This window comes from Sminthopsis crassicaudata, chromosome 4 (genome assembly GCF_048593235.1).
Source record: "Sminthopsis crassicaudata isolate SCR6 chromosome 4, ASM4859323v1, whole genome shotgun sequence".
NCBI classification, from domain to species: Eukaryota; Metazoa; Chordata; class Mammalia; order Dasyuromorphia; family Dasyuridae; genus Sminthopsis; species Sminthopsis crassicaudata.
In genome coordinates, this window is record NC_133620.1 from 337,368,693 (window position 1) to 337,394,099 (window position 25,407).

General features: G+C 39.7%; 2 protein-coding genes and 1 long non-coding RNA gene across 4 annotated transcripts in view; 1 reads left to right on the plus strand and 2 right to left on the minus strand.

Annotated features, from left to right (window-relative positions):
* QRICH2 (glutamine rich 2) overlaps nt 1–9,362 on the minus strand; it is a 32,417-nt gene extending 23,055 nt beyond the window's left edge. Inside the window, exons 1-5 of one of the 2 annotated variants that reach the window (XM_074260807.1) lie at nt 8,492–9,362; nt 7,146–7,235; nt 3,684–3,773; nt 3,208–3,309; nt 2,452–2,848 (exon numbers count right to left, since the gene is read on the minus strand). In XM_074260807.1, the coding sequence (XP_074116908.1) occupies nt 2,452–2,848; nt 3,208–3,309; nt 3,684–3,773; nt 7,146–7,235; nt 8,492–9,004 (1,192 nt within the window). In that variant the 5' untranslated portion in view covers nt 9,005–9,362. Of the gene's footprint in view, nt 1–2,199; nt 2,849–3,207; nt 3,310–3,683; nt 3,774–7,145; nt 7,236–8,491 lie in introns of both variants that reach the window. The other variant, XM_074260806.1, reaches the window with a different exon arrangement.
* A 239-nt stretch (nt 9,363–9,601) lies between these two features.
* On the plus strand, nt 9,602–13,625 carry LOC141538881 (uncharacterized). The gene is made up of 3 exons (XR_012481150.1): nt 9,602–10,409; nt 12,321–12,462; nt 13,235–13,625. It is a non-coding gene; the product is annotated as an uncharacterized LOC141538881 (long non-coding RNA).
* Nucleotides 10,718–25,407, minus strand: part of PRPSAP1 (phosphoribosyl pyrophosphate synthetase associated protein 1) — a 35,809-nt gene continuing 21,119 nt past the window's right edge. The window contains exons 4-10 of the mRNA XM_074260808.1: nt 22,573–22,745; nt 21,417–21,532; nt 20,881–20,936; nt 20,441–20,586; nt 14,779–14,849; nt 13,301–13,447; nt 10,718–12,449 (exon numbers count right to left, since the gene is read on the minus strand). Of these exons, the coding sequence (XP_074116909.1) occupies nt 12,291–12,449; nt 13,301–13,447; nt 14,779–14,849; nt 20,441–20,586; nt 20,881–20,936; nt 21,417–21,532; nt 22,573–22,745 (868 nt within the window). The 3' untranslated portion in view covers nt 10,718–12,290. The remainder of the gene's footprint in view (nt 12,450–13,300; nt 13,448–14,778; nt 14,850–20,440; nt 20,587–20,880; nt 20,937–21,416; nt 21,533–22,572; nt 22,746–25,407) is intronic.

Below are 25,407 nucleotides of genomic sequence, written 5' to 3' on the forward strand. Positions count from 1 at the left end.
GAACAGCGCCAGGATAGGCGCCAGGAACAGCACCAGGGGCGGCACCAGGAACAGCGCCAGGATAGGCGCCAGGAACAGCACCAGGGGCGGCACCAGGAACGGCGCCAGGAACAGCACCAGGGACAGCACCAGGGGCGGCACCAGGGACAGCACCAGGAACAGTACCAGGGGCAGCTCCAGGGACAGCACCAGGGGCAGCTCCAGGGACAGCACCAGGAGCGCCAGGATAGGCGCCAGGAACAGCACCAGGGGCGGCACCAGGAACAGTACCAGGGGCAGCTCCAGGGACAGCACCAGGGGCAGCTCCAGGGACAGCACCAGGGGCGGCACCAGGGGCGGCACCAGGAGCAGCACCAGGAGCAGCACCAGGAGCAGCACCAGGGGCGCCAGGATAGGCTCCAGGGACGGCTCCAGGAACAGCACCAGGAGCAGCACCAGGGGCGGCCCCAGGAGCGCCAGGATAGGCACCAGGGACAGTACCAGGAACAGCACCAGGTGCAGCACCAGGATAGGCACCAGGGACAGCACCAGGATAGGCACCAGGAACAGCACCAGGTGCAGCACCAGGTGCAGCGCCAGGATAGGCACCAGGGACAGCACCAGGAACAGCACCAGGAACAGCACCAGGTGCAGCACCAGGGGCGGTGCCAGGGGCGCCAGGATAGGCACCAGGGACAGCACCAGGAACAGCACCAGGAGCAGCACCAGGGGCGCCAGGATAGGCTCCAGGGACAGCACCAGGAGCAGCACCAGGGGCTCCAGGATAGGCTCCAGGGACAGCACCAGGAGCAGCACCAGGGGCTCCAGGATAGGCTCCAGGGACAGCACCAGGAGCAGCACCAGGGACAGCACCAGGAGCAGCACCAGGGGCTCCAGGGTAGGTGTCAGGGACAGCACCAGGAACAGCACCAGGAGCAGCACCAGGGGCTCCAGGGACAGCACCAGGAGCAGCACCAGGAGCGCCAGGATAGGTACCAGGAGCAGCACCAGGAGCGCCAGGATAGGTGCCAGGAACAGCACCAGGGGCTCCAGGGTAGGCGCCAGGGACAGCACCAGGAGCAGCATCAGGGGCGCCAGGATAGGCTCCAGGGACACCGCCAGGATAGGCGCCAGGGATAGCACCAGGGGCGCCAGGATAGGCGCCAGGGACAGCACCAGGGGCGCCAGGATAGGCGCCAGGGATAGCACCAGGAGCGGCGCCAGGATAGGCGCCAGGAGCGGCGCCAGGGACAGCACCAGGGGCGCCAGGATAGGCGCCAGGGACAGCACCCGGAGCGGCTCCAGGATAGGCGCCAGGAGCGGCGCCAGGATAGGCGCCAGGAGCGGCGCCAGGGACAGCACCAGGGGCGCCAGGATAGGCGCCAGGGACAGCACCGGGAGCGGCGCCAGGGACAGCACCAGGAGCAGCATCAGGAACGGCGCCAGGGACGGCACCAGGGGCGCCAGCATAGGCGCCAGGGACAGCACCAGGGGCGGCGCCAGGGACAGCACCAGGGGCGGCGCCAGGGACAGCACCAGGGGCGGCACCAGGGACAGCATCAGGAACGGCGCCAGGACCGGCGCCAGGGACAGCACCAGGAGCAGCGCCAGGAGCACCAGGATAGGCGCCAGGGGCGGCACCAGGAACAGCACCAGGAGCGCCAGGATAGGCGGCAGGGGCGGCACCAGGAACAGCACCAGGAGCGCCAGGATAGGCGGCAGGGGCGGCACCAGGAACAGCACCAGGAGCAGCACCAGGAGCAGCACCAGGAGCAGCACCAGGAGCAGCACCAGGGACAGCACCAGGGGCGCCGGGATAGGACCCAGGAGCACCAGGATAGGCACCAGTAACAGCACCAGGGGCAGCACCAGGCATGCCAGGATAGGCGCCAGGGACACCACCAGGGGCGGCGCCAGGGACAGCACCAGGGACAGCACCAGGAACAGCGCCAGGGGCAGCTCCAGGGGCAGCACCAGGGACAGCACCAGGGACAGCACCAGGGGCGCCAGGATAGGGCCCAGGGGCACCAGGGTAGGCACTAGGGACACCAGGTCCCTGTTGATAGGTGGGTAGGGTTCCAGGTATTGGTTGACCTGGGCCTACAGCTGTAGATACTTGATCTCTTCTTGAGATTACAGAGTCTGGCTGACCTATGCCCCTGGCTACTGGAGGGGCTGGCTGACCATATGTGCTTGGGGTTACTGGAAGGGCTGACTGACCATATATGTCTGGGGCTGCTGGAGGGACTGGCTGACCATATACGCCTGGGGCTGCTGGAGGGACTGGCTGACCATATACGCCTGGGGCTGCTGGAGGGACTGGCTGACCATATACGCCTGGGGCTGCTGGAGGGACTGGCTGACCATATACGCCTGGGGCTGCTGGAGGGATTGGCTGACCATATACGCCTGGGGCTGTTGGAGGGATTGGCTGACCATATATGCCTGGGGCTGTTGGAGGGATTGGCTGACCATATATGTCTAGGGCTCCTGGAGGAACTAGTTGACCTATGCCTGGAGTTACTGGAGGAAACTGGGAAATGCCTGGGGGAGTAGAAGGGAGTATGCCGCTAACTGGGGTTAGAGGAGATTGCTGTGGAGCGCCCAAGGGCTGTGGGCCATATTGTTCTATGCCAGTCTGCCTTGGTCTAGCAGCTTCTTGAGCTGTGCCAATCTGCCTTGGTCTAGCAGTTTCTTGAGCTGTGCCAATCTGCCTTGGTCTAGCAGCTTCCTGAGCTGTGGGTAGAATCTCTGCACCAGGTGGTATCTTCGATGAACTTAATTTTCTGGAGACTTCAGTAGCCTTGTCCGGGGGCATATCTGTGGTAATTAGAGCAGTCTCTGAAACTAAAGGCCTCTCTTCTTCTGGCTAGTTGAGGAAGAAGACAGAAGCATGTGGTCAAATTCAATTATACTGACTCCCAGGTTGTGTGTTGGGGGAGTTCTAATCAGGTCAGTTTAGGGTATTGGTCAAGAGAAAATCTCTGGGACTAAATGTCAGTGGGTCTCCAAGTAGGAATTAATGGAAATTTCTAGGGTAGAATGTACCTAGTAAAACAGAAAATTAAACTCTTGTGATATCAGTCCACTAGGTGAATTATCCAGGGATTTAGAATAATATTGTAGATACACTCAGATCCCTTCAGAAATGCCCCTTTCAAATTTTTTTTCAAGCATTGTCTCTGAGGGGAACCCACCCTAAGTACTTTCCCAATTTTCCCTAATCACCAAAAAGGTTCTTCGACCAGAACTTAATGCTTCCTCCAGGTCCTCCCAGGTAACTATCGAATTGTCTTCTGGATACGTACTTATCTTCCGATTTACAAAGTCCTGGTGGGGAAATGGGCATATCCATGTAAGTTTTGGAATTTTATTTTCCCACAAACCAAGAACCACCCTTTCCCCCTTCCTTTCCCCCAGCAAGATTCTGACAGCTCCTTTCTTTGTTCCACTGCAGACCAGACTCATAGCAACCCCACCCCAACCTTGAATTAGAAGCAGAAGTTAAAGTAAAGACTGACATCTTAAAAAGCACTCGTTTGGGTGCTGAGTACTGAAAACCTGGAATTCAGAGAGCACTCCTAGTATTGTTATTATGAATAGGGGGTTTGCTGAAAAGAGCTCAGTAGAGGAAGGTAAAGACTATAGACAATTCTTTTCCCAGTTCAAGGGTCCCCTTTTCCCTGTGTTGGGCATAATTCTACCAGATTATTTTCTTGGTTGTAGACTAGTTTCTGTAAATCTTGAAGTTGATCTTCCAGTTCTTCAACCATAGCCCTAGTGTCTTTCAATACCTGTAAAAAACAAACAAACAAAAGCCAGATAAGAGACACACCCTGAGTGTTTCATCTCTAGAATGGTAATTAAACAAAACAAAAGCATGTGGTAAGATCCCAAAAGAGAAAAAATGACAGAGGATTAAGGGTCCTAGCTAACCAAAAACAAAAACAAAAAAATAAAACAAACAAACAAAAAAGAACCAAATTCAAGCACTTCTTTGTTCTCATAGCCCAGTAAAAGGGAAATTTATTCTAGAGACAGAATGTCTTCAGAAGAGAGCATTTAAAAACAAGGGCAAATTCAGAATATCTGTTCAACATATTGCCTCCACTATAGTCTAGGCTTCATACAGTCCCCAAACCAACCAACCCTTTTCAAAGACTCTTGGAAAGGGGGAAGGATACTAATCTTTTCAGAAACTTGGGTGGAGCAGTTAAGAGCTTTGGAATATGCAATGTTCTTTCTAATAGATAACTCAAGTATTCAAATAAATACATGTCTTTAATACGAATGTTATCCCTTCTCAACAAGTTCTGTTACTGTTCAGCCATGTCCTACTTACTCTTCATGATCTGTTTGGAGTTTTCTTGGCAAAAATACTAGAGTTGTTCACCATTTCCTTCTCCAACTCATTTTACAGATGAGGAAACTATGACAAAGAGGGTTATGTGACTACCCACACAACTAGAGTCTGAGACCAAAGTTGAATTCAGGAAAATGAGTCTTCTTGACTCCAGATACTGAATTCTATCCACTTCACCACCTGCTATTTTCTGTATATTGTGTGTTTATTGATCTGTGTACATTGAGTTTCTGTTGTTCTCTGTCATTAAGACTAAAACTTCTTTGAGGAAAAGCAGCTTTTTTTTTTTTTTTTTTTTTTTTTTTTTTTTTTTTTTTTAATCTTTAGCATGTAACATCCAGGCCTGGCACATAATCGAGGCTTAATTAATGTTTCTTGAATTGAAATCATTCCTCCACTCATGTGAAAAATCCTCAAAATTCCTCAGAGAAAACAACGGGCAGCTAGGTGGCCCAGTGGATGGAGCACTAGCCCTGAAGTCAGGAGGACCTGAGTTTAAATCTGATCTCAGACATTTAATACTTCCTAGCTGTGTGACCCTGGGCAAGTCACTTAACCCCAATTGCCTCCATGGTGGGGGGGGGAAAGAAAAGAAAATAACATTTTTATTTCAAATATATATTTTGAGGTTTAGTAATACAGAATAAAAAAAAAAATACAGCATAGGTGAGGCATCTAGGTGGCGCAGTGGATAGAGCACCAGCCTTGAATTCAGGAGGACCTGAGTTCAAATCTGATCTCAGATACTTAACACTTCCTAGCTGTGTGACCCTGGGCAAGTCACTTAACCCCAGCCTCAGGGGAAAAAAAAAAAAAAGAAATATAGCATAGGAGCAGCTAGATGGAACAGTGCATAGAATGCTGTCCCTGAAGTCAGAAGGACCTTAGTTCAAATCTAGCCTCAGACACTTTTAAAACTGCTAGCTGTGTGGTTCTGGGAAAGTCACTTAATCCCAATTGTCTCACCCCCCCCCCCAAAAAAAATAATAAATTTAATGCTCTCAGTCTTTCCTAAAAGAAAGAAATTAATACAGTATAGTAGAGTGCCTGTGACATTTGAGATTTTTTTTGTTTTTGTTTTATCATTGTTAATTTCACCAAACCCCTGGGAAATGTGCTTATGTCTGGAATTTTGTTTTTTATAATTAAAGTTACTGTTGAAATTAATCAAGAATAGTTGGAGAATTTCTCAATATTCTTTTGATACAATTCTAAACCAATAGAAATTTTAAACTCAAGAATCTGAGTTCATATCTTGTCTCAGACATTTATTTTTTGTGATCGAAGACAAGTTATAACTTCTCTTAGTCTTAGGTAAAGTGTCTAATAACTTAGTTTAAAATATAAGTGAACAAACAGTAGGATGTAAGGAAACCTAGCCTTCTCTTTTTAAAAAAAAATTAAATTAATCAGTGGTTAATCTATTTCTCCCCATAAAATGAGCTCTTTAATTTAGTCCATTAAAAATTTTTTCAGTGTTGTTTACCTCTCCTTTGATTTTTAGAACTTCTGTGTTATTAATTGGAGATTTTTAATTTGTCTTTTTTCTGTTTGTTTTTAAAATTTCACATCCAATTTATCCATCTGCTCTTTCTTTTTTAAAAAATCGATGTAGACACTAACAATTTCCCCTAAGTACTTCTTTGGCTTCATCCCACAAGTTTTGAAATGTCTAATTGTTGTCATTGTCTTTTACGAAATTATTGATAGGTTCTATGATATGTTCTTTTACCCATTCATTCTTTAGAATTATTTTATTTCCAATTAATTTTAATCTATGCTTCCAACGTCTTTATTCAATAAAATTTTTATTCCATTATGGCTCAGAAAGGGTTCATTTAATGCTTCAACTTTTCAGCATGTGTGAAGTTTTTATGCCCTGATACATGGTCAAATTTGTGAAAGTGCAAGAGAAATAGACATTTTTCAGACTATCTGTGCCTCTTTTTCTTCTATTCTCCTTGGATTTCTTTATCTACCTCTCCCTCTTTTTCTTTTTCAGTGTTTCTCTGGCTCCTTAATTACATTTTCCTTGTCTCTTAACTTATCACCCATGTTCCTTGGGCAAAATAGGCAACTATTGATTATTTTATGTCCCTCATTCAGAAAGTGGGTGAGAGCAATATAAACTTTCCTTCTCGTCCAGAAAAAGGAAAGCAAATCCAAACCAGATTAAAAATTGCTTTCCTTTGTTGTTGTTGCTTTTTTATTTTTGTTTGGGTTTTTTTTTTGGGGGGGGGCAGTAGCTTTTGAAAAGTTTTCTTACCTTTCTGGTCTAATCCTTGCTCTCTACTCCCCCCTTGTGTTCCCATAGCATATGGCTGTGGGATTGTGGTAGAGCAAAATGTGCCAAATGAATCCCATCTCCCATCTTTCTCTCAAGTTATTTCAGTTCCCCCCTCCTTTTTTTTTCCTTTCTTCTTCACATTGCCTTCTGCCCTCCTTACTCCTGGAATTTTTTTTTACTTTTAAATAGCTCTGTTAAAATTAGTTTTGAATAATTTCTCCATTTCCTATTATGAAGTTTTCAAAACCAGTGCAAATCTTAAAGCTTGGGCTTGTGACTTCTGCTGCCACCAGTTAAGCAATAGAGGAGAGAAGCGGGGAAGAGTTCTAAGGTTTTAAAAATCCATTTGTTCTTTAGGGTAAGGGCCCAAAAGATCCCGATTTTTGAGAATCAGACCAGATTCCTGCTAAGATTGGGAAGTCTGCATTGACCTCAGCAGGAGTGCTGGAAGAAGGAATCCTGGTGACACTTGGCCTGCTTGGGACCCAGAAGATGGGCAAGAAAGCTCCTTCTCACCTGGGGAACATCCTTCTGAAGATACCCCTTCTCTGGATCCCCTTTCAAGTCTTTGACTTCATTCATGACATCCTCGATCAGTCCTATGGCCTGCAGGAGGAACCAACAGAATGTGGGATGATATATCTGCCCAGGAGTGTGCTGTAGTCAGCTTGAACCCACTGGAGTTGACTGGCAAATTTTCAGTATCAGCATTTACATCTCAGGAAATCAACAAATAGTACAAAGCAGGATTTGGTGTATTGATTTTGTTGTTGTTGCTGAGAAAATGTTAATAATGCAGATTAAACTTTGTTTTTTTTTTTTTTTTTTTTCCCTGAGAGTCACTTGTTAAACAAATACTAGTACATTCCTACCTGGGACCCAGTGGGGTAGTTTCCCCAGGCTGGGAAAAAACTCATCTGGGTCTTAGCCTTCTTTTCCCTTTGCCATGAAGAATGAGTACATGTCTGGTCAATGAGGGATGGTCCTACTCTTACCTCTGTCATGGGATCCTCTAGTCAGTCAGGAAGAAAGCTCTCAACCTGGGGCTGATACTTGGGACCTGAAATTGCTCAGGAATCTCAGCACTGCTAGTTTGATGTTTCATTTAGGTGTGTGTGTCTGTTTATAGCTCATTTGATTGAAAGATATCAGATTGTTTTTACTATTGAAATAGTCAAAATTTAATATTTGCCACAACTATCTAAACATTCTTTTGAGTTCTTGTGGCTATTATTACTTTTTTGAATAAAGTTTTTCTTAGTATCCTGTTCAAAATAGCATAATTTCAAAAGTGAAATGATTTGTAGAGATTTCTCTGGTGAGATTACAAAGAGCACCAGTCTAAGCAGGAGGTGAGATGCTAGTCCCAACTATGTCAATAACTTTATGTGATCTGGGGTAAGTGACTTCACTTTGTATCTGAGTTTCCCTTTCTGAAAAATGAAATGATTTGATTGATGTCTAAGGTCCTTTTCCAGCATCTTCTAGATTAGGACTGAAGAGGTGTGAAGTTTGAGCCAGGGTGTTCCTAAATCTTGGAATGCCTAACATCCCACCCCTCACCACCAGGACCCCTACTCTCCATTATTTTCTGGTGTGGAGGCACCTCCTGCCTTTTCTAAAGCCTCCAATGTCTACTACAGTTACAGTCTAGGAAAGGAAATACAAAGCTCTCCTTTCTTCCCACGAACCCAGCCAGTATTTCTCCTCCTTCAGAACCTGTCCGTTAACGACTGGAGAAATCTAACTTGACCAAACTTTAATGATTTTTCCACGAAGAAAGGGAATTCAAAAGTCCCGGGAAGACGATCATTCGCTCTCTCCCTCCCCAGCCTCTCAGCCAGTCACTCAAACTGGCTCACCTTAGAAATACCATCCTCGTTTGCTTCCACTTTCTTTTTCAGCTGCAACATTTGCCATATGTCTGACACACGGGAGCCACTCGGAGTCTTCTCTAGCAGATCGGTACCGGATGGCAGCTTGTCCAAAGCAGCCATTTGCTCCCCAAACACACTGACGTGGGAGCCAATGTCCTGCACCTGGTTCTCGATGGCTTGGACTTGTTTGCCTAAATCCTGCATCTGTCCCCCCAGCTCCTTCACCTGAGCCTCTATTTCTTGAGGTACTTGTCTCCCTAAAGAAGCCTGCTTGGTGAGGCTGGGCCTTCTCTTTTCCTTGGAGGGGAGCCGTAAAGACTCTATGGTCCGGCTCTGCTCGGTGATCTGGGGTGGCAGCTCAGTTTTGAAATCCTGCAGATTCAGTTGCTTGAGCACAACCGTGAGCAAGGCGTGGAGGGCATTGAAGTTGACAGCCCCAATCTCCGGCGTGCCAATTGAAAGGTCCAGCAGCTCCGCTAGATTGACTCTGGAAGGCATGATTAGTCCACTTAGATCGACTCAACATTCAAACGGGTCAGGCTCGGGATGGGCTCCCTCAGTCGAAAGAAAAGGCCAGTTCTTCGCCCCGTCTCGTTGAGTCCTGAAAGGTGTCTTCGGCAATTGCCTCCAGCGGTCTCGGTTCCCTTACCCAGCTCGGCCAAGTTAACTATTATCTGACTGCTAGATGTCCCACTTGCCGGAGGACGACGCTATCGGGAATCTAAGGATGTGCGAACCCAGGGAGGAAGCTGTCCAAGCAAGGGCTTACTCGCCCCTCTTGGAAGCCCTGCCCCAGGCAGACCTCCCTCCCCCCTCCCCCTCCCGCCCACCTCCCACGGTCGATTCAGGAAATCTCAAAGCTTTTTCCTACGTTGTCAGCTAGACCTCCACGCAGTACCTAATCTCCAAGTCTCCCAGTCCGGGCGTTCCACCCTCTCCCTCCCATTGGTTCACCGCTAATTCGGTTTGTTCTCCCGGCGGTTCGAAACGTCCGGCGTACCATTTGTTTTCTCCGAAGGGGGATTTTATTCTTTTACTATTTGTGGTTGCTCGGTAACAGTCGCAAAAGCAGCGGCACGGCTCGCTACGAGTTCCATGGAAGAACTCCCGGTTCAGAGCAAACCCTCCAACTTAGGACAGAAAGGTGGAGTAAAGCGAGGTCCGTTGGGGAGGCGAGCGACTCGTTTCCGGGGCCGGCGCGTGCCCCAAAAGCATTTTCCATTGATACCAACAACCAGCAAGTCCAGCAGCGTCCGAACAAGGAAAGCCAGACTGTGATCGCCTTCTGACTCCCCGAACTTATTCTTTCCAAAAAATCTTAAGATCTGGAGGGCTGAGGTCACTTAGCTAGCTAGGTTAGAATTCACCAGATCCAGGGCCCTACCCATTGTAACAGCTACCTTGTTCTTAATCTAGGGTCCGTGAATTTATTTGAAAAAACAAAACTTTTGACAACCGCATTTCATAATTATTTCATAAAACTGTTTTATTTAGAAACATTACTCTTAAGGCTCCCCCCAATCCCTCTTCAAATTCTCATCTGGCTGCCAAAGTAGTTCATTGTGCAAAAAAGGTTAAGGATTCTTGCTATTTAAAATTAAGGGGGTTCTTTGGAGTTTCACTATGGAGGCAGAGAAATGGTAAATAACTATTATCTTGAAAATGTTTTATGATAGGCAAGACTTTCTATTGCTACATTGTCAGACTGTTCTAAAATTAAATGTGCACTTGTCAAGTCTCAGTTTTGCAAAGTAGAAAGATGAAGCTTAGTATTTCAGGCCTAATCATGGGCACTATTCCACTGGATCATGATTGGAAAGGCTTTTAAAAGATTTAAGTCCAATTTCTTCACTTTGCAAATGAAAAAAGACTCAAAGTTGTGAGGTGCTGGAAGGTGTAAAAGGTAATAAGTGGTAGGTGGGATTAGGTTTTGTTTTGACTCCAAATCTGGTATTGCTAAACTATGACAGAGAGAAAATCATCACACTTAATAGAGGGCTGGAGCTAATTTTCAAAGAAACTTTGCATACTACTTTGGTGAATCAAAACATGTTCACCTCAAAGACTACTTTTCTTCACTCAATCTGGCATGAATAGGTTCTCATGCTACTTGACTTCATTAAAATGGGAGTAGTGATGATAAAAGGGATGTTAACATAGCTAACTTTTGACAGATTGAATGGAAAGGTCAATGAAAATTGAGAAGAGATACTCCATTGCCATTTTATTTATTTTAACTTAAAAAAAAAAATTACACCCATCTACACCCTAGCAGATTCCTATGGCAGCAAAGAAAACAAAATTAACTCATTCAGCTCAAGTTAACCCTTGGAGAACTATGATTAATTTTTCTTCAGACTTACTGAAATCAGTCTTCCAGATATCCAACTTTGACAAAAGTGGAGAAATAATTTTGGCCACAAGGAAATTCTGTACTCTATAGAATATATTTACCATACAGCATTAGAATCAAATGCAAAATTTTGCTATTGTGGTAAACAGGCCAACAGATCCTAGAAGCTGAAGGGACTTCAGTCCATACCTTTCTGTCTTGCAGTGAAGGAAATGGATCCATTCAGAGGAGTAAAATAATGTTCCCAATATTACTCAGCTAAACTGATGTCTAGAGGTTCCACCCTAGAAACTACACTGCTTTTCCTAATTCCTCATGGTCTTCCCAACCAAAATTCTACCTATTTTCAAGACAGTAGCAAATTTCAGTAGTGTAGAGGCAGCTCTGGAAGAACAAAATTAAACTGGCTAAAAAGTTTTATCTGTACATTTAGAACTTATTGCTGGGAGAAATGTGACTGCATTGTATTTCCATTTATGCTTTTTAACCCTCAAATATTAATGAAAATGGAATGAATTCTAGGTCATTACAGAAGGTAAGCTACACCCTCAACTCCCAACAGATGACTGATCACAATTAGAAGGGATGAGTAGAGGCAAAAGCATGAATCTATTCATTTCACACACCATACAGACATTGTGACATTGAGAGGGATTTTAATTTCACATTGCCATGTAATTTATCATTTTAGTCCCCAAGTATTCACCATACACAACTCATGTAGTAGGATGGGAAAAGACATGAGGTGGTTGAGCACATGTAAAGGGGGAAGGAGGATGGGCTTCTGCAGTGTAGGAAAGAATGGGATTAGATAAAGTATTTAAATTCCAATTTAAGGAAAGCTTGAATATACAGGTGGCCAGATTCATAGGCTCAATAACAGTATCACTGTACTATTTCCTATCCCATGTATAAACTGCATTTAACCTCATGAAATGAAACATTCTTGCTTATACTTATGCAGAATACTTAGTTCCTTTTTTAAACAGAAACTTGATTCATAAGCACTATAGATAAGTATTCTGTTTGTAGAAGCAGTCTCAATGTAACAAATCCATTTTCCAAGAAATGAACAAATTAATTGAGTTATGAAACAATTCCGGATAAGTCTTTAAAATATTCATTTTAAGCATGAGACTTAATAACTTTTTTAAAAAAAGAACTGGATTGGTAGGAGATCCTTCAGTCAGCTGACTTGTTTCTTTTTCATCATCTCTGTTACAATGCTTCTCCACAGGGTAAAAGAAAGTTTCTGGTATAAACACTGCTCAATTTAATTTTCTTTTTGCTTCTCCACCATCTAAGAAACCTCCAGCATTCTCCTCCCCAAAGAAACATTTGATGTTTGTCATACTAACTGATGTTTGTCACATAACTGATGGCCATGTCTTTTTTTCCTCAAAAGCCCCAGAACAAAAGCAAGTCTGCATTCTAGTCATCTACAGTAATGTTTCTAAATAGGTAAGCCATGGATTCCCCATTGTGGATTCTCCTTATTGCTTCTGAAAGAATCAAACTGATATCAACAGTCTTTATCTTGGGACACTGCAGCTTCTGTACTTCATGAGGAACAGTGTTGGTCACAACCACCTAAAGCCACAAGGTAACAGAAAAGAAATAGTATAATCAGTTTTTGAAATAATTCCCCACAGATTCCTTTTCAAGAATCCGCATTTTAAAGATCTTAGTTTCTACAACAGAAATTAGAACACTAAGCTGGGTAGCAATAAAAAAAAAAAAAAAAAAAAAAAACCAAACAAACAAACAAAAAAAAAAACGGTGGAGGAGACGATGTCAGATTTAAAGGGTATGTTGCTATTTGTATATTTAAAAGCTAATATCTAAATAACTATCAATTGTTGAGTTTGAGACTGGAATGATATATCAACTGGTTAATTAAATATTCTGCTAGATAAAGTTTTTGATTTACCCTGGAGAACCTGAATTGGGAAAATTGCCTTCTCAAAGAAGTATTTTTTTATGTTGCTATTTTCTAATTATTCTGATGATCACTTATTCTAAAATATGCCTTTCTGACCAGTTGACAAGAAAAAGCCACTTCTTCCTTACCCTTTGGGCAAACTGTTTCCCCTTTAGCTTTCCTAATCTGAAAATTGGGAAAATTCATCATTTCATGGCTGCAATATCAACCCATAAGGTTTCTGTGAATGAAACATTTTGCACTGTGCAACACTACATGCAAGTACCTACATAACTATATTATAAATGGGCCTTAAGACCTGGGTTCTAGTCCCAGATGTGTCATACTTTGTGGACCACCTAAACAACCACCATAAAATGATTTGGACCACAGCCAAATCATTTTATACTTTTAAATACTAGGTTTATGAGTTTTCTGCTTTTGCCATTAACAGAAAAAGTAACAACAAACAATGACTGGCCAGCTCAGAAGTAAAGGAGGATTAAAAACCAGAACATACTTCATCAATGGATGATTCCTCGATGAGACGAGGAGCATCTGCAGACAAGATGCCATGAGTGGCCATAACATAAATCTTGTAGGCACCTCGCTCTTTGAGTATCTCAGCAGCAGCAACAAAACTTTCCACATCATCAATGATGTCATCCTGGGGAAAAAGAGGAACAGAATTAAGAGATTTGTTACTGTCTTAACCTACCCGTGCTTTACCTTAAACACAGAATTAAAGGAAAGATAATTTAATTTTCCTATTAGTAGCCTTTCCTTTTTTTAAAGGAAATAAAATACTAATAGTAAGGGAATAAAATGTATTTTTCTTATCTCTATCTGCAGGCTTTTTCACACAGTATGTTATCTGAGTTTACAATTATTCTGGCTACTTCAAACTAAAGACCACCCTAAGCCAAGGATGAACATAGAAATAAGACTTGTATGTAGCTGTCTTACTAGCCCAAGCAGCAGGATTTTAGTGTATATAGATATAAATATCTAATCTCTCATTCAAGCTCTTGATAAGTCAAGTTCATTGGAACCACACCAGAAGAAATCCTCAATAAGGGAATAAGACTGTGCCACAGTGCTGGAACTCTGTCTTCCCAGAAATCAGCAGGAGTCAGGATCACTAAACATCCTTATTCTTGATCTTTTACGGTCACCCTCCAACGCCAGGACACGAGGGCCAGAGAACTTGAGTTCCACCACCCAAGTTTCTCCTCCTCCTCCTCCCCCCACACAAGTCACTTCCCCCTCTTTGTCCCACCAATCAAGTCAGCACAGAACAGCTGGGGAGGGACAACTTCAAACAAGTTAATAGGGAACTGTCCAATTGGCAATTAGTCTCACGTGCTTCATTATCCAAGTGCATTGCTCAATTCTAGCCCTTTACACCCCAGCAAAGAAATTCTAAGGACAGTTGTGGGTGAATGCAAATTAAAATAAACTAAAGGCTAGGAAGGAGGAATCTGAACTTGGGATACAGGCTTACTTTTGTGATAAAAGTAATATTTATTATTAAATATCATGGAACCAGTCTCTTTGGCTAGAGCACAGTGAATAACCATTGGCTCAAAAATGTCATTTTGAGATTTTTATTCTTTTTGTCTCATTTCATGAGCAGAATTTACATTCTGGACTTCACAATTATTTCATAAGTTTTTCAACCTGTCATTGGAGCTATTGGGTGAAAGATTGGAGGTACCTTACCAATCAAGCAGTTAGGAAGCACTGTGGATAGAGCACAAGCTTTGGAATCAGGAGGACTGAAGTATAAAACAGCCTCAGACACTTGGCATCTAATATTCGACCGTGGGCAAGTCACTTAACCCTGATTGCCTTGCCCCCCCTCCCCCCCAAAAATATATAAATACAAATATGTTAAATCACCATGATATTAAAAAAAAAAAAAAAAAAAAAAAAAAAAAAAAAAGGTGAAGTAAAGTTCGAGTATAATGTTTTTGCTATGAATGAAGGATTCCATACCACTATAATGGCTATCCGCCCTCCAACATCTCCAACTACTGTGATTGGTGGTTTTTCTTTAGCCATCATCACTAGGGGGAAAAAAAACAACAAAAACTTAGTATATATAATCAGAAGAAGAATGTTCTCTCTCTCTCTCGTTCGCCATTTAAAATGGTTTTGGCACTGAATAAGATTCTCAATGCTTCCCCATCATCAAATCTTGTGTGGTCCCAGGCTGCTGAGTGCCAGAAACACAAAAAGACCTTCCTGGGATAGGAGCCCTTGGAAGACTCCTCAGCTGTTTTTGCAAAGCCTGTCTCAGACCAGGCGGGAAGAAGAGAACAGGAAAGAAAGCTTCAAGTCCCTCTGGTCTGAATTTCTATGTTATTTGATGCAGTTCAGAAATTATATCGAAAGGTTCCTAGTGAGGAACTTCCTTTGGTAGGACAGATCAGCATCTTCTCTGCAACTCCCATCTGAGAGCTGTCTGGAGCATTGAGAGGTAAAGTGCCTTGCCCAGGATTCCCCTGCCAGTATGTATCAGAACCCAGTAAGTTTCAGTCTATCATCCACCTTGCTTCCCTCAAAAATAACTTACATTAGCGGTGATTCTATATATCCCTGTAAAGTCATGGTCTGAGACTGAGAAAAAACTGGACCCCTACAGGGGAGGGAATCTTCTTGGACTTATTTCTGGGTAGAGGTTGAGCTCATTAGAGAAAAAATTTCTGAAAATCTTGGAATTTATTAAGAATATTCCTATAGACTTCCCCCACCCCTTCCTTTGGTCTGATTTTCTTGCACATGACAAAGATGGAAATACATTTAAAAGAACTGCACATATTTAACCCAGATTAGTTGCTTGCATTGGGGAGAGAGAGGTACTGGGAAAAAAATTCAGAACACACAATCTTACAAAAATGAAGCTGAAAACTATCTTTACATGTAGAGAAGAATATTCCCACAGATACAAACTGTCTTTGAACTCAAAGCCAGAAAAATAAATGAGATAGGTCAAGAGATGGATTAGTGTGGTTGTCCTTAATTGCATCTGTGAGGCAATGACCAAGCTCCAAATCTCACACACAGCCACACCCCACCTACACCAGATTCCTTAAAAACAAACAAACAAAAAAAAAACCAAAAAGCTTTTTCATAAGGACCAAGTAACAGAATTTGAAAGTTCTTCCCAAGAAAGAATAAGTTCCACTTAGGCAAAAAATATCTAGAAGAGAAATTAGAGTGCAGAAATTTAGAACAAATTCTGATTTTGTATAAAACAAAGATTAAGACTGAAAAATAACTCAAATTTCAAAGTTAATTAAAATATTTTGATTTTATTCACACAATTATTGAATTTTGGGGATTCTGCTCTTATTATCAAAGACATAATAGCTGAATCCAATCCCATTTTATTCTACAATCCAGTGAATAAAAGTTTGTTGAATTCAGTTGGTGAGCTGAAGAGAAATTATTTTATCAGCAAATTTAAGATATTGGCCTTTCTGTCCAAGAAAAAATTACCAATAGTAATTTTTCCCCCCTGTATCATGGAGGCCAAGAAGCTCCTATACATGTTATTTCTTTTTCTTTTCTTTTCTTTTTTTTTTTGGCTGGGACAATTGGGGTTAAATGACTTGTCTAGGGTCACAGATAGGAAGTGGTAAGTGTCTGAGGTCACATTTGAACTCAGGTTCTCCTGACTTCAAGGTTGGTGCTCTATCCACTGTGCCACCTAGCTGCCCCCATTAATGTTATTTTAAAAAAGGGAAAAGCTACCAGTGGAAGCAGTTAAACTGTCTTTAAGCAGTTTAAGATAAACCACACAGGTAGGTAGTTATATTGACCTACCAGCTTCTTAAAAAGATGTGATCCTTTTTCTTGATCATTTTTTACTCTACAAAAAAAGAAAGAAATTGCAAGCCAATATCTACCCATAACCACATCAAATACCAGCAGAAGTGAAGTTTTGTTCTACTGTGATGCAAAAAATTTGACATTCAACTTTGTGATTAGTTTTCTACTAAAACTTTCTCCCTCTTCCCCAAAATACATAAATTCTTTAAAATTCAAAAATTGGGTACAGAGCAAAATAAAGAAAAATGTGTTACTTAATAACTCTCTCAAAAGCATAATTTCTTATCTGTATTTTAAATAAACAATGGACAAAATTGGTTAAGGCAATTCCAAAAATTATTCAAAATAACCTTTAGAATAGAATTTAGAAGAATAAATGTGACATATAAAAGATACCAATATAACCAAAATTTAAAAAGGAAAAGAGTAGGCATTTCACATTAAAAAAAATAATTCATCCTCATAAAAGAAAATAGTTTTTATTTTTTTGTTTTAATGATGTGGTATAGGATCAAAGAAATGTCAAGAGCAAAAAAACAAAAACAAAAAACCAAACCACCAGAAGCCACATATACATATAAAAAATGCTTTTTTTTCTAGTCTTCCAGTTCTTTAAGAAAAACACACTTTAAATACAAAGCTAAATTTGAAGGTTAATTGTGGACAAAAACTGTTAAAACTAAGTCCACAAACAGAAATGACTACAATATTCTTTTAAGAGAGTTTTAAAGTAGTATTTGTAAGCCAGTCCCCAGTAAAATGTGACAGTCACAGCTGAACTCCACACAGAGTATCAGAAATTCTAACAATCCTATAACAGCATCTTCATTAGAGCCAAATCAATTCTTTGGATTAGATAGCACTTGACTGAAATATCTGCTCTGCTCCCTAAAAGAAATTTTTTCATTCCTTAATAGAAAACAGTACTCAACGAAAGTCTGATAAGACAGAGAAAACAGCTTAAAAACAGAGCCCCAGTTTAAAATTTAACCCAAAGCCTGACATAGTATTAGGCAAAATAAAAAGCCAGAAAACATGGCCCTCCTGGATAGCTACCATGCTTTCTATTTCTATTCAATTGAAACTCAAATTTAACACTATGTATGTGTATAAAGAATTAAAGCCTGCAACAGGGTTTTTGTTTGTTTTTAGTTAAAAGTCTCAGTGGAGTAGACATGAACCTAAAAATTCAATTTTTAGGGCAAGCAATAGAAATAATAGCAAAAAACCCAAAAAACCCCATACGCAGTGCCTTTCCAATTAATGACTGCCACATATTTGAGACAGATCCATATTAATGGTGAAATGCTTATATTTTTGATTCTCACTAATGGAAGGGTTACAATGTTAAGAATGCAAACATTCCAAACTAAACTAATTGTGCATACAAAATTGGGTGTCATGGTGACAAGAAGGCATGATAGTATCTGAGAAACAGATTTTGAAACAACTCTTCTTTTTAGAATGAGAATAGCCTATCATAATCATAGAACCTAACTAAAGAACAAGGACATTGCCCTTTCTTTCCCAGAGATAGTAGAAATGAAGTTAACACAAAGATTGGAAGCCTTTTATTATAGCATAATTTGGGGCAACTAACTGTTTAAGAGAATAAAGGGTCATAGTGGATTTATAGCTTCTAAGAGCAAAAGAAGAATCTATTAAGTCCAAGAATAAGAACCCAAGAGGGGTAGAAGGTGGATTAAGGGAGAGAATAAGGGAGGAGAGAAAAAAGGAGGGGAAGAGAGAATATTCAGGTGAATTTATGTAACAATCAGAAGCCAAACTAATGGCTGATTTCTTAAGGCTGGAAATATGGGAGAAAAGGAAAGGTTATCATAAACACTCAGCTGAAATATCTTTCCATTGGTGATAATTCTGACACAAACTCAAGAGCTTTTAATATTTCAATAATCAAAAAATTATATGAAATATGATTTAAAATAAGGGTCTCTGGATTTTAAAGCAAATTCTAAGTTCAAATAAAGTGATGTCTCATGTAGATCTACATGTATATAAATATATTTCAAGCTGATTTGCTCTGGAAAGATGCTAACTAAATAACCCAGTTAAAACAGAATTCTATCATGTATAATAACCAAGTTAATAAGGGGAAAAAGTTATTACTGTTACCACTATGAACTTTGCTTCCTGTAAATGAATTAATTTGTATTTTCATGAAAGATTTCTCCAGGCTGAGAATATGGAGACAAAACAATGCTTACAAGCCAAAAATATCAGAATGGTGGGTAATTCCTCATGTTCCCATTTTTCCTCACTAGTTACTAAGCTATCTTAAGCAGATGTAACTAACATGTCTCTATATAAATAATTCTCAATTAAAGTTACATGAGGCAAATCTGACTTCATGCAAAAAATTCTGAAAAACACTCATTCTACAAGCCATTCTCCAATTGATAAATGGTCAAGGGATGATAATTTTCAGATGAAGAAAATTTCTAGTCATATGAAAAAATGCTCTAAATCACTACTGATTAAAGAAATACAAATTAATACAATTCTAGAAATGCAAATTAAGACAACTCTAAGATACCACTACATACCTCTTAGATTGGCTAAGATAATGGTGAAAGGAAATGTGGGAAAATTGGGACATTAATGCATTGATGGTGGAGCTGTGAGCTGATCCAATCATTCTGAAGAGCAATTTGGAACTATGCCCAAAAGGCTGTCAGACATTGTATACCCTTTAATCCAGTAGTGTCTCTACTGGGCTTGTATCCCAAAAAAGATCATAAAAAAGAGGAAAGGACCCACATGTGCAAAAATATTTTTAATAGCCCATTTTTTAGTGGCTAGGAATTGGAAACTGAGTAGATGTCCATCAGGTAGGGAATGGCTAAATAAGTTAAGTTATATAAATGTTATGGAACATTATTGTTTTATAAGAAATGATCAGCAGGATGATTTCAGAGATACTTGCAGAGACCTACATAAACTGATAAGTTAAGTGAGTAGAACTTAGAGAACACTGTACACAGCAATAACAAGATTATTCTATTAACAATTCTGACATGGCTCTTTTCAACAATGAGTGATTTCAGGCCAATTCCAATAGATTTGTGATAAGAGATCCATCTACAGCCAGAGAAGAGAACTATGGGGATTGAATGTGGATCATAACATAGTATTTTCACCTTTTTTGTTTTCTTTCTCAATTTCCCTCCCTTTTTTATCTGATTTTTCTTGTGCAACATGCTAATTGTGAAAATACATATGGAAAAATCATACACATTTAACATATATTTAATTTCTTGTTTCTAGGGGTGGGGTGGGGGGAAGAGAGGGAGAAAAATTTGGAATACAAGGTTTTGCAAGAGTAAATATTGAAAATTATTTTTTGTATATATTTTGAAAACCAAAAGCCATTAAAAAAATTAGGATGTCTTAATTACTATTATGAAAATAGTTTTGGCCTCGGGGGCATAATTAAAAAACTACTGATATAGACCAGTGGTATCAAACTCAAGTAGAAATGGTAGCTACTTATCTATACATAAGGACTCCCACTAGCTACATACTTAGTTTTAAATGTAATGTTACCTATGTTTTATTTTTTAAAAGTATTTCCATTATACACAGCAACAATAACTTTATTATACCTCCTTTAAATGTATGTTAAATGATGGTAAAACTTAAGCTGCATTAATGTTAACAAAAAGTTAATCTTTTCAAATCAGTGAAGAGAAAACTTTGGCCCAACAAAGTAAAGTAACAACTAGAGTTTCTTGATGTCTCTATTCAGTGCCCTTTACATAAATACTGTCTTCTAAAAGATATGAAAATAAATATATAATCTTACAAGGCAACTCAAGACCAGGGTGTACAGTGGCATTTTTGACCATCGGAGGAGAATGACGCCCATCATCCATGTCAAGCTCTGTACACTGAGCTTCTCCATGTATTACAGCTAAACCCAAGCGAAGTCTCTCAGCATATGATTGGGCCCTAGGAGAAAACCCCAGAACATTCATGAAAAAGAACCCTAGGAATCACTTCATCATTATTTAGTGATCATCAAGAAAGCTATTCCAATTAATTTAACACCAACGTACTTCGTATTTACTCAAAAAGTATGGCCTGGTCCTCAATTTGAATGTGTGTATGTGTATCTTATGAAGATAGTGGATAGAACCTACTAACATCAATAAAAACTGACTATAGTATAAGAGTCATGAAGTTCTATCAAAGTTATATTTTAATAAAAGGGGCAAAGAGATAATATATTTCTGGCTTATTTACCTTTTTGCAGCATCAGGAGACTTGGCTACAATGACTGCATTTCTGTAATTTGGAATCTGGATTAGGAAGAAAAAAAAATCATAAATGTCATTGCATATTACTAGTCACAGATTTAGATTAAAAAAATCATAAGTAAAAAAAAAAATCACATGAAACAGAGCAATATACTACAACTAAAGAAGAACCTTTAAAACATATTAGTCACTTAAAATCAGAAAAAAACCTCTTTGGGCTAAAAAGAATTAAATTCTGAATCTTCAATCTTGAAAAGAGTAAAAAAGATCACCAAATAGACTGAAAAAAGGCAATCCTTTTTTCTTCTATAAATAACATGAGGCTATTACTCATGGCTTGTTGATAGGAAGACTGAAATAGCTTATGCCTTATACAAATAATTAGAAGAGACCTCTGTGGGAAAAATTATCTGTTTTGCCTTTTAGATGCCTGAATCCCACACCAGAAAAACAAAGGAACAAAATATTTTAAAGAAGACTACTATGTTTTTGCCAGTTTCATTAACAGAAGAATTTTCTCACTTCTTCTTGGATATACTGAAGTAGGAAAGGTGATGCTCTAAGGTTGTCCACAGGAAAGCTGAAAAAGCCTTGTATTTCCTTTTGATGAAGATCCATAGTTATAATGTGTGTTAAACCTGAAATTTTAAAACAAAAAATTAAAATGTTCTCACCTACAAATAGCGAAACACTGGACAACATCTTGTGGTCTAACTAAGGATCCCTGAGAGAAAGAGTGTCGAGTGATGCTGGCAGCTCAACAAAGGAGGCTTCAACAAGTCAGTTACACACAGGTCCTTTTAAGATCACACCTCAATGAGAATTACTGACACAAAGGATTCACCAGGCCGAACTGAGAAGCAAAATAAGTTTGCTCCTACTTAGGGTTTGTTTGAACTTGTTCCTGAAAACTTAGCAAAGAACAGAGAAGATAAAAGAAGAAATTTAAATAATGAGTCAATATACACTGAAACATGAAGAGATGCAGATGACAATAGTTTAGATAATTAGAAGGAAAAATAAAAGCAACAAGCAGCGAACTGGAAAAATAAAATACCAAAGTGGAAATATTAAAAGCAAAGTGATTTATAGGTTTAATCATAAATTCTGTTATTCCTACTTGTCTGATATAGAAGAAAAATTGAGTTGTAGGCATGAAAGCAAAATAATGTTGGGAAAATAAAATACCTTGGTAAAAGAATTAGAAATACCAGTAAAAGATGGTATAAGGAATGAAAAGATTTTTTTTTTTTTTAAAGTTCAGTCATATAACTATTAAAAAGAAAAACAATTTGGAAAGGAACAGAATTAACAAATTAAGCAGCACAAATATATGAAGTCAGGCCAAAAGATAAAAAAGGCTAGTAGAATGCCAAGACTAATATCCAAAGATTAAAAAAAAAATGCAAAAGAAACATACTGGTGGAGTTTGTGCCATAATTACCAGTAGAGCCCTATACAAATTCTACAAAAACCAAGCAGTAGACTTATACTATGCAAATGACCAGCAAAACTCATACCTTATCTATTTATTCCTTTATTTACTCATTCATTCTCTCTCTCACATATGTATACATATATAGGATGAATACATGATTATTTGATTCTGTTCCACCTTCAATAATGAGAGTGCCAAAGTGATGGACTATAAAATTCTTCTGTTTTTGGTTGTACTTACCTGCTTTGGCTAACATAGAAGCTAGGAGCTTGCACACAATGGAACCTCTCTTTCTCATTTTACTTTGTTTGCTATAGGGAAAGTAAGGGATGACTCCAATAATATTTCTGGCACAGGCAGTCTTCAGCGCGTAGGCCATGATCAATAACTCCATAACAGCTGTGTTCACATCTCTAAAATATTAAAATGTAATCATTAGGATTCATTTTTTAATTCTGAAAAACATTCCAAATCCTGATCAATCAAAGCATCAGAATGCTAAACTTTTACATCATAATTCTTTCCCTGTTCTTTTGGGTTCTAGGGAAGACTCACCAGCCCCACCTACTAACAGTTCATGCTAAATACTTCTGAATATTTAACTTGACAACATAAATAACCTGTTGCCTTGACCTTATACTCAGTTTTTTTATGCTAGCTTATCTGTAATTGTGGGGATTGTTTCAGACCCCAACCCACAATCACAAACTCTACAAGGCACCATGATGTGACACCAATAACCACCTGCTTGTACAATCCTCAGGTTTTAGGGAAAAAATCTAATTGCCAAAAAAAGAAAAAAGGAAAATACTATCACAGTTGAACTCAAAGACTTCTTCTTTCTAAAGGATAAGCATTATTTTTAACCTTCAGATGGTAAAAATTTGGACTGCTGAAAGAAAAAAGTAGGATATAAAGGATGTGAAGGTAGAACAAGATCTGACAACTGACTGGATATGTAGTTTTGGAGTAACAGTAAGCAAGGAGTCAAAAATGAGGATGAAGAATAGTATTATACTCAACACTAACAGGGAAATTTGGAAGTATTTGGTTTTGATTCTTTTGGTTTTTTTTCGCAGTGGGATGAAGGGGAGAAAAAGAGGCACTGGGACAAGGGGATAGAATATAATGATATTTGTGAGCTAGACTATAATCCACGTGACTCATCCTGTCCTGCCTCATATGAAAAGAGATTCTCATTCACTGGTCACTATCTTCAAGCATATAATCTACCTTCTGCATGGTAGACAAGAGGTAGGGATGAATTTTTCCCAACAATACCTGCATATATTTAGCTAAGAAGTGGGTGCAGAGTGGGGAAGTATTGGTGATAAAGGTAGGTTTGGTTAGGTTGGAGATAAAAAAAAAAAAATCATGACTGGTTATCAAGAAAACAGGGGAATTAGTTAACCTCTAAGTGATTGATCACACATTCTTTGGGGTCAAACCATAGCTTCCACTTTCATTATTACTTCTATACTAGTATCTCATTTTTTTTCTCAATCCAAGGGAAAATCTGCTTAGCTTAATTTTTAATTATGCCACATTCATTTCTTGACAAACACTCCAACTCTAAACAAAACAAAAACAAAAACAAGAAAAAAAGCTAAACTAGGTGATATAGAGTAAGCTAGACCGAACATACAATACCCTGTGCCCACAATTCTCCATCTCTTTACTGAGAAGCAGATATTATTTATTTGTTCTCCCAGAAACTAAGATTATATATTACAATGAATCAGAATTTAGTTGCTATGTTACCAATATTTCCATTTACATCCATGGTTTTTTCTATATATTATTCATAAGCTTGCTTCCTACTATTATCAGCTCATAAAGACCTTCCTACATTTCTCTGAATGCCATGTTATTTCTTACATCATATTACATATATGTGAATATATTCCATTCCATTTGCATATTACCATTTAGTCATTCACCAATCCATGCTGTACTACTATCATGCTGCTACCACCAGGAGGAAACCAACTCCAACTGCACAGTAAGAATGAGAAAGAAATTAGACCCACCCTTCCCTCTTCATATACATTTTGATCTGTTGTCAAAAGGAAAAAAACAGATCAAAGATACCAAACAAGTTTCTATCCTGTTACAATGACTCTGGATTGCTACTCTCTGCATAAGCTGACAATTATAATTGGTTCCATGTTCAAAAGGGAGAAATGCAATGGGGCCCCTTTACCAGTAATATATTTTTGCCTTTTCCTTGAGACAATGTGTTATCTCAAGTTAGTACGAGAATCTCCTTTTCTAGAAAATTTAAATTTAATAAATATTTATTATCTTTTCCTCCTGTATATAGATTATTGAGGGAGGTGGTGAAGAAGATCTAAGTTCAGACAAGTTCTTGCACACATGGAATTTAGAAGAGAAATGAGTCCTAAACACAGACATTATTACATGGTAAGTGCATTAGGGATACTAAGAAGTATACTGTGACAGCAAAATGCTAAACTAGAGAGAATGCTGGGCCTGAAGTCAAGATAACTTCTCTTCCCTAGTTCAAATTTAGCCTCAAACACTTCAATTTTCTCATCTGTAAAGAGAGATGAAGAAGGAAATGGCATACCACTTCAGTATGATTTCTACCAAGAAAGCCCCAAATGAGATCATGGAAAGTTGGACACATCTCAAGTGACTGAACAACAACAAAATGCCTCATGTATAAAACAAAAGTGCTATATGAAACTCGAGAGTATTGTTATCACAGGGTGAAGACCACAGAAGGTCTTGTGTTGGGCTTTAATAAATGGGTATGAATTATGAGATAAAGAGGGGGAAAGAAAACATTTTAGGCAAAGGAACAGTAATGAACAAACGAGGAAGAGAAAACATAGGCAAGGCACTAAAGTTAAAAATACAAAAAAATGAAGTAATCCTTATTGAAAGGAACTTGTACTCTATTAGACAGGTACATAGCATATATAAGTACATACAAAATAACATGAAAATCAGAAACACAAAATGGCTGCCAAACTTAGTCTGAGACAGTAGGTACAAAAGCATTTGGTAAATCTAAAAGTGCTCTAAGAATGTTAGCTATTATTTTTTTCT